This window comes from Atta colombica, unplaced genomic scaffold, assembly GCF_001594045.1.
Source record: "Atta colombica isolate Treedump-2 unplaced genomic scaffold, Acol1.0 scaffold238, whole genome shotgun sequence".
NCBI lineage: Eukaryota > Metazoa > Arthropoda > Insecta > Hymenoptera > Formicidae > Atta > Atta colombica.
The window spans coordinates 1,777,386-1,787,021 of NW_017259336.1; the positions used below are offsets into that span (position 1 = coordinate 1,777,386).

Here is a 9,636-nt window from a genome sequence, read left to right on the forward strand (position 1 = left end):
CATTTTTTTATGGCTGCAACCAATATTTTTTTTCAATGTTCCTTTATCTTGATTTTTTAAATAGTGAAAATGAAATAGTGAAATTGAAAACAAATCAGAATTTATTTTTAGCCCCGAATTAACACGAGTAGAGTAATTTATACTCATAAAATATTTACTTAATTAGGAAGGATAAATAATAAATAATGTGTTACTTGTAATGCCGTTACTTGTATTACCGTTATCCATTATTATCATTATTTTTTTATAACAACGATTTGGTAATAACGTTATAATTTTTTTAACGATTTAAAATGAAAATAAGAGAAACAATCGCTAATAACCTTGACCTTAACAAATGTTATCGAGGTCTTGACTCTGAACGACATTAAAGGTGATTTTAGCTCGGTCGAACTTGGATAATGCTAATGCCGGTGGTACCTGAAATTTGTATCTCACTTTATATCTCAAAAAATATTTAATTAAAAGGAATTTTATTATAACATTATATGTTTTGCAAAAACTTTGATGTCAGCAACAAGAATATTGAATAAAAGTAGAAGTTTCTATTAAAAATTTTAATGTTGACCTTGAAAACATTTCTTTACATTTAAGATCAAATAAATGATATTATCATTTGATGCACTTGTTGAAACCTACAATTTTTGTAAATATTTTTCTCAAAAATAATTTATTCGACCATATCTAGACTTAAATTTAAAAAAAAGACACACTAGATGTATAAAAATTATTTTTAGATTTAGTTTTTAAACTAACTGACTAAACTAACAGTTTTGCATTTTTAAATATGAAAATTTGATGTTGCATCCGTGGACTAATACTAATAGTTATTGTTTTTTTTTTTCTATTAATCTGGTTATCTTTTTTCTTTATTAATGATGACTTAAAAGAAGCCAATATTAAATAGTTGTAATAAATTACTTAACATTGGTTTCGAATGTACTAATACATAAATCTTTCTTTTCATCTCATACCTTATAAAGTAAAAAACATTTTATTGTAAAAATTTAGATAATGTCGAATTAAACAAACAAGCGATTATATAGCTCAGCGTTAGCGTATTAAATTTACTATTCCGAAATTTTAGATTGATGTCGTTTTCGAAAATTATAAAACTGATGTCAATAAAATTGCATTGATAATTTTCACATAGTTCTATCGTTTGTATGAGTCTTGATGAAGAATTCCAGCCTTTGGAAATTAAAATTATCTGTATTATTACCGACTCTCATATAACTTTGTATAATAATTACTTTTTTCCTCTTTTACATATTCGAAAATCCTTTCCCAGGATTAAAATGTAGACATTAGTCTGTGAGATGGAGTTTATGCCGAAAACATAAAAAAATTGAGATTTTCTTTATCATTTCTTAATTCAATGTGACGTTTTAGAGCAATCACATCGTGACAACATTTGTTTCGTATAATAGGTATTTGTACTTACGAAATAGTTTACAAATAGTAGTTTGCACGAAGGAACAATGAAGTTTTTAGAATTGGACTTAAACGTCTAATTAAAACGTTATTGTTATACGAAAATTTATGTGCAGCATGCGTGAGTGAGATGTAGTAGTATATAGTGATGTGTCGATGACACGTAAATCGTCTGTATATAAGTTCTACTTACACTATGACTATAATGGTCTTTAGAATATATCCCCTTAATTATTTTTAAAAAATTGTTTAATATGAGTGTTGGTCCGTCCCACCACAAAAATGTAGTATTGATGTATTATCGTATCAAATTTAACAAGCTATTTTAAAAAGTAAACTTCAATCTTCAAATTCGCACTAATTTGAATAGCTAAAAAAGATTTTTGCAAGCCGTGATACTTTACTTTTATGACAAGGTACCATATACTTGAATTGAAAAACTGGTTAAAAATAAGCACGAAAAATATTATGAAAATATTTAAGGAAGAATTATAATTTCAGTAAAAAATTAATTAATCTAGTTTTATTGCTAAAATAAATATTATTGATTGTATTTCAAAATATACGTACAAATATAATAAAGAAAATGTTTCCTCCTGAATTCGAGAATTAATTTCATGAAGCTTCGGTCTGAAACGGTCACTCATTCTAAAACTGTATCACATCCAAAGTTGTTCTCTGCAATAGTACGGAAGCCACTAACTTCGATAATCTAGAAACACTAAATGTTAATGAATGTATAGCTATGATTTATTTGTGTTGTATTTGTGTTGTCGAAAAGATGAGTATAGTTAAGTACGTATAGTTAAAATACATTTCTTTTGTAACTGAACTCTAAAATAATCCTATTTCAGCGAAAATAACTTCCAACAGTTGCAAAACAGCCTTTGCTTTATTAATATACAATACCCGGGTGCTAGTCTGCATTTTATGAAAGGTGACAGATGGTATTTTCAGCGAACACACATTTTAGAAATATTAAAAAAATATTTACTAGATCCGGAAAAAATTTTTATATATAATTGTATATAAAATATATATATTATGTATACTATATGATTGTATCTAATCATGTATAAAATCATACATGCTCATATATGATTATATATGATTTTATACATGAACATATATGCAATATTGAACAAAGAATTTTTTAGGATCGTAAATATAAATATACACAAGTAGGGAATAAAAATCATGATCACATATAATTTCATCACATATAATATGATATACAGGATGTTCTGCAATATTGAATACCTTTTAAAAGCGTGTTCCTGAGATCATTTTGAGAAAATCTTAATATGAAAATGTCGAGATTATAATACTTTTGAAATTAAAAACGAATAATTAAATTATTAACAATTTCACTAATCACTGCAGAGTTGACATTTTGCGCGCTTAAACATGATGATACAACAAGTGGTAAAGATGTTGCTTCATGAGGACCTTTTCTCAGCAGCTTCAAGATCATATCATACAAAATATATAATGATATTTTATTAAGAAATTGTTCTTGCTTTTATACAGAATTTATTTGTACATTCTATATGCATAATTAATATTGAAATGTATCACAAAATATTAATTCAATAGCAAGATATTATGACATATGTGCTGCTTCATAAGAGCTCTCTCTCAGCAGCTTCAAGATCATATTATATATACAAAATATACAATGACATTTTTACTAAGAAATTGTTCTTGCTTCTATACAGAATTGATTTGTACATTACATATGCATAATATTAATATTGAAATGTATCAATTCATTAGCGAGATTACGATATATATGAAATATATATTAAAAATAAATTTATAATCATGTTTGTTCGTAATATATTAAGGAGAGAATCGTTTGCTGAAGATTGTTTTGAAGATTATTTTCAAGAATTTTTTTAAAGAAACTATTATATATCATTGACATGAAATCTAAAGATATTTATTCTATTAAGAACTACGAATTATATCTTTTTTTATCAAATTTGGCCAATCCATTTTATAATTATGGTAAAAAAAGGTAGTCGTTTTTTCAAAATCATTATGTTAGCTGTCGACACAATTCAGGATCTTCCACTGCTCTAAAACAAAGAAATGAAATTCTTTGTTATTTCATTTATATTTTTTTCACAACGTCTTATTTTATAACAAAAAAGGAAATTCTTTGTAGAACTAGATAATACAATAGGACAATCTATACAACATCGATTGTAATTTTTTGTTTAGTATTTTTTTATTATTTTTGTTATTTTATAAATTCTAATTCACTTACGAAACATCGTAGAGATAGATGAATAGATAAATCAATTTTGGAAAGTAGTTTTTTGTATTAATATTTACATGTCAGTATGTTAATAAATTCATAAAAGTAATAATGGATTTATTTTTCATTTCTGTAATATTTTTAAATAAAAATTAGGTAGTTTAAATAGAAAGTACTTAGGTTATACTAAATACATATAGTATATTCTCTGACCTAAATGCTACTTATTTTTATTTTCATCCAAGTAAATATTTGAAAATGTCTCATATTTTTAATTAATGTTCAGAAATGTTTTCTATTTTAAATTTAATTTTCAATTCTAAATTTTGAATTCAGCAAAAAAATGAGAAAAGAAATTTTAGATAAGCTTATCAACTCATTTCTCTACTGTTTATTAAAATCTCGAATAAAAATACAGAAGACTTACTTTTACAATTCCATCTCTTTGAGGCGAACGGATGATTTGAATGGTGTATCATCGTGTGGATATGAAGGTAAGGCTTCCAGTATTCTTGGAGGAGGTTTCTTTTTAGTATTGACGAAAGAGTTATACATAGAATGGTTAGGTTGCTCATCGTAGATCCAGCCACCGCGTATCACCGATGTACGCTGATTTGGGCTGTAATTATTTTCATTAAACGGTGCGCTACTCTGCAAATTTAATGCGTTCAGTTGTAGATAGCCGCTGCCACTTGCGATTGGTCCCGAATCTTCTGATCCTCCTGATTTGCTCAGCCGATTTCCCGGTTCTGTAACAAATTATTTAATCATAACATAAAGTCTTTCTATATAACTTTAACTGTAACAATTTTTCGAAATATAAGTGTATATATTTGTTAAGTGTAAACGACAGAGGATAAGACTTTTTGTAAAAAAGTAGTAATACATTAAATAGTAATACCCTTATAATATGCATACATATACATACTTATACACGCATATATGATATAATCTTACCAAAAGATTTTGCTTCTCTTGCGTGTGCCAAAAGAGTATCCACTCTGCTTCTCCGAAAATAAGTATTCACGACATTCCAACTCTTTTTTTTCTTTATGTCTTGTCTACCACATTTTTCGTTATTATTATCTTGACCACTCTCATTTTCGTCACTGCTACTATTACTATTATTGTTATTATGATCCGCTTTGGAGGAAATACTGGTGCAATAAAGAATATCCGTTCGCGGAGTGGGGGCGGCTGGAGGTAGAGGTATATGAGGAGACACATCCGGCAAGCGCCATCTTCCTAATTCATCGCACCAGGTTGCCGTCGCTCTCATTACCGCAATGTCTCGAAATGGACAGCCAGGACGAAGATAGGGCATCATGAGATCGCACAATTGAGACGTTAATAATTCTCTCCGAAGAAGTTCGCGACGTTCGGCGTCCCAGGATGCCTGGAGATCTATTGCTTCAGCTTCTAATTGTTTTACTCGCTTTGCCATCTTTTTTAATGCATCTTCTGTCGATCTGTTATTTTAAATATTAGTAAATTATATACATATATTAGGTATGGGAAAAAGTTCGTTTTTTCCATTAGATGGCATTAAAAAAACGCCACGAACTTTTTCCCACACCTAATATTATTAAAATCAATATTCATAAATTAGTGATCAAATTTAGTTCATTTTTTGCTATGATTTTAAATAATAAAAAAGCAAAGGAAGGCCAAACGTGTAAACAAATTTAAGGATAAATACAATAATAATTTATTAGAAATTTTCCCTACTCACTGCAGCCAATGCCGGATTAAGATTTCTGCCTTTAGGAATTTAAATCGTTTGTCACTTATATTCAACCCTCAAATTGGGATATTCCAAACCTGTGTTTGCGACAAACAAAAAAAGAAAAAAAGAGATTTTTCTATAAAGATTTACTAATAATAAACTTTGCCGCAAACCTACTCATTTCATTCTATGTATGTATATATCGATGATTGCACGGAGAAAGCCGGCCTCTCTCAGATTTCTTTCTGGTAAAACGAAATAGTTGACACAAAGATCATGAAACTCTGATTCGAATCTAGTGATTGCCGATCGATAGACAATTTTCTCAATCATTTCCGTCTGATAAAAAATGATTATTTTGTAAAAATTTTTTTCAAAAATATGGCATCCTAGGTTTCAGTGCTAAAAATTCGGCCCTGACTGCAGCCACCTTAGATTATAACACACACATCGTTGGATTATAAAATAATTATATCAAAGCAAAATAAAACATATAAAAAAATAACGAACTTGTTTAAAAAGTGCTTTTAAATAAAATAGAGCAAAGTGAATACAATTTTTTTTTAATTAATTCATGTGATTTTAATTTTCGGATTTATGTCAATTATTAAATAAACAATTATTACATGAACTAACCTTAGTTGACCGTATACTTGGAAGACACTACCATTGGCATCATTGGCTTCTAAAGCTCCTGCAAGGGCTTCCAGCTTCTTCCTTCTTTTCTCTCTTCTTTTTTTTAGTTCCGCATTATCGATCTCTTCTCCACCGATTGTCAATTTCTCCAACCTTTTTAAAACGTCTTGTAGAGCAGCCTCTCTTTTTTTTCTTCTCCTTTCTATTCGTTCTTTGTCCAATTCATTCATCTCCTGATTGAATTTTCCACTATTTATATCACTATTTTTATCGCTATTATTCGGCATATTTAATCCAAACTCGTAACGAAATTTCAGGGCTTCTAGCTCCTCTTTTAATTTCTGGGCTGATAAATTTGAACTCTCGCACTCTTTTTTTAGCCTCTCCACCTTTAGATATATTTACATTTTTTAAAATTATATTTTATATAATTTTTATCAAATATATCAATAAAAAATATCAAATGTATTTTAAACACTGCAATTGTTTTTTATATTATTAATTTCTATATATTAAATAAGAAGTAGAAGATTGTATACAGAGCATTTAAAGAATGGATAAGTTAAAAATATATAAAATATAACTTTTTAATTGAAATTAAAAAATGATTTTAACAATAATAATAACAATAATTGTACAAAATAAGAGATATTTAGAGAATAATTAATAACAATTCATATATACATCGAAAAAATATTTCAAATAAAAATTATGTAATTTAAAAGAAAATAAATACTTTATTAAATTTAATTTTTGAAAGAATTGATTTTTTTTAAGATTGCATGAAGATTATTCCCATTTCTTAAATTACGAGCCTTTTTTGTTTCTCTTTAGATCATATAACTTTTGTTTAAAATATTTTTTTGTTTAAAACATTTTTTGGTATTTTTTGCACTTTTTCGAAATGTTTTGATGTAAAATTTGAAATAGGACATCCTGTATACATAAAATTAAAATATATAAAAAATTAAAAGAATAATTATTACATCACCTCATCGGCATACTGTTTCTCTCTCGAGTTTTCTGTTTCTTCGTCTATATCCTTTTGGAAGCCCAGTCCAACGTTTACTACGTCATTGGAATCAAGCAACTTTTTTAAACGTTGAAGTTCTAATTGATACTGTCTAAGAAGAGCGTCTTTTGGATCTTCATTGACAATGGGCTTATTCTTAATACAACGAGCTCGAGCGGCATAACGCAGAGTACTGAGGGTCTCTTCAGCATCGATGTCGCTTGGACTTACACAAGCAATCATCAAAGTCCTAGCATTTCCACCCAGACTATCTCGTAGCAGTCTTGTCAACTTACTATCCCTAAGAAAAAAATTTTCTGATTTTATATCTTCAATTTATAATATATAATTATCTTTTATCTGCTTTTAAAAGAAATTATATACACATGTATAAAAAAATTTTATTTGTACCTGTAAGGTACGTGTCTCCCATTTCCAGCAGCTAACGCACTAATGACATTCCCCAATGCTGATAAGCTCAAATTAATACTGGCAGCTTCTTTCAGACGATCCCCCGTAGCTCCAGTTCTAGTTTGCCTTTCAGATCCAGCTAGATCGACTAAATGCAATCGACCTCTCCTAATAGCATTGCCATTATCATCATCGTTATTGATGGCAATCGCTTCAAGTGATAAAGTTAAAACAGCATGACTTCTCGAACTAGCAGCGTTCATCTTTGTTGCGGCTGCGACTCTTCTGTGATCACCCTGTCGAACTAATACGGCGCATTCGGTCGCATCTTTGACAGTGACCTCGCGCAATCCACCCGCAACGTAAGTACCTTTCGTGGGATCCTCTTTTAGTGTCAAAGTTTCGCCAGTGTCGTCTTGTAACAAATCTCGTAATCGCTCGTTATAGATCTCGAGGTAGCTCAATAACGCTAAATATCTGAATGTAAAAAATGTAATAAGTATCTTTGATAAAAAAAAATATGCGGAATGTTTCACACTTTATCTTTTCCCACCGAATATCTCAAAATCCGTAAGTTTTAAAAGAAAAGGCAAAAATTGTATAATGTTTAAAATCATAGCTATTCCTCTAAAAAACGGAATGGTTGGTCAGTTTCATAACATCGATTATAATTTCGGCGTAAATCGAGTCGTGTAAACATATAACAGTCTATGTTATTGCTATTTTATATACATATTTAGAATTTAGATTGATACGTTTATTATTTGTCCTTTTTGATATAACTTTTATATGAAAAGCTTTCTTCAAAAATTTATCTATAGGTTTTGACATATTTGACTAGAGTTAAAGTGAGACACTCTGTATAATCTGTAATGTATAAAATACTTTTATATTTTCCTTTTAAAATTAAATAACTTTGAAATAATAATACAAGACTTAATTAGAGTAGTAACATTAATAAAATGAAGGACTGTGAATCAAAACTACGTGTTAGTGTTAAATTATTAAACTGATATATCTTGAATCTCACATAACAACAAAGGTTTCGACTTTTATTGGTTTACTCTCAATGTTTAACAATTCCATGTATTAATAATGTTTAAATCGATAAAATAGTGTAAAATACAGCAGTTAAAAATAAAATTAAAAATATTATAAATTAAAATACATAAAAACGCTCTTATTAACAATAAATGCAATTATTGTTAAAGTAATTGAAGGCTTCGAACGACAAGCTATCTTAGATGGGCGGTCGTTAATACTATAAATAAATATGCAGGACTAAAGTCATCCTTTATTAATATGTAAAACTGTGAATTGAGATTTTTTTTATAGTATAAATTGTTAAACTAAGACAATAGTTCACATATCCTCGTATCGTAATGCAACGAAAAGAAGCTCATACAATTTAAAACTTAAATGTTTCGCAATTGAAAGTTATGATATATGTGGCTTGTTTGCTGTTAAATGTTAAATCAATAAACTTCGTTAAACTTTTATATGAGCTCTTTTCATTGCTAATTCTTTCCGTATTATATGAGTATTTGTCTTTATTAAAATGGAATATTTTGTATTGTATATCTTAAATTAATTTAAAAGTTGAAGAATATATACCTTGTTTCTGAACTGGCAGTAGAAGTCGCCTCAAATAGATGTTCCAATGCACGTTCGATGAATCCTCGCATTGTGAACGACTTTCCGCAGCCAGTTTGACCATAAGCAAACACAGTGCCATTGTAACCTTCTAAGACAGCCTCGACAATGACAGAACCTACATTTTCGTAGACTGATTCTGTTGTAGCGGATGGACTAAACGCGGCGTCAAATTGATAGACTTTTCCACTTCCACTGGTAGTATTTTCCAATGTGCAGGATTTCGTTAGTGGATCGATTGTCACTATATTCTGTAATAAATGTACCAGTATGAAGCGCACAAGAATCGATGTAATCGATTTTTGTTAATATCGATCACTGTATAAAATAAGGGAAAGAAGAGCTAAAATTCTATTGAAGAATTTTTGATAATATAGTTTTAATAGAAATTTTAATAAAATTTTAATAAAAAATAATAATTTAATAAAATTATAATTTAATGAAAGAGTTTTAATAAAGACATTAATTTTATTAAAGACTGATGTCAAGTCTCCATAATAT

The 9,636-nt window shown here is 28.6% G+C and overlaps 1 protein-coding gene across 2 annotated transcripts in view; it reads right to left on the minus strand.

Annotated features, from left to right (window-relative positions):
• Positions 1 to 3,118: 3,118 nt before the first annotated feature.
• LOC108688687 (osmotic avoidance abnormal protein 3-like) overlaps positions 3,119 to 9,636 on the minus strand; it is a 12,616-nt gene continuing 6,098 nt past the window's right edge. For both annotated transcript variants that reach the window (XM_018195029.1, XM_018195028.1), the window contains 7 exons: positions 9,097 to 9,386; positions 7,483 to 7,959; positions 7,051 to 7,372; positions 6,060 to 6,448; positions 4,655 to 5,166; positions 4,125 to 4,446; positions 3,119 to 3,515 (listed from right to left, as the gene is read on the minus strand). In XM_018195029.1, coding sequence (XP_018050518.1) covers positions 4,127 to 4,446; positions 4,655 to 5,166; positions 6,060 to 6,448; positions 7,051 to 7,372; positions 7,483 to 7,959; positions 9,097 to 9,386 — 2,310 coding nt within the window. In that variant the 3' untranslated portion in view covers positions 3,119 to 3,515; positions 4,125 to 4,126. The remainder of the gene's footprint in view (positions 3,516 to 4,124; positions 4,447 to 4,654; positions 5,167 to 6,059; positions 6,449 to 7,050; positions 7,373 to 7,482; positions 7,960 to 9,096; positions 9,387 to 9,636) is intronic.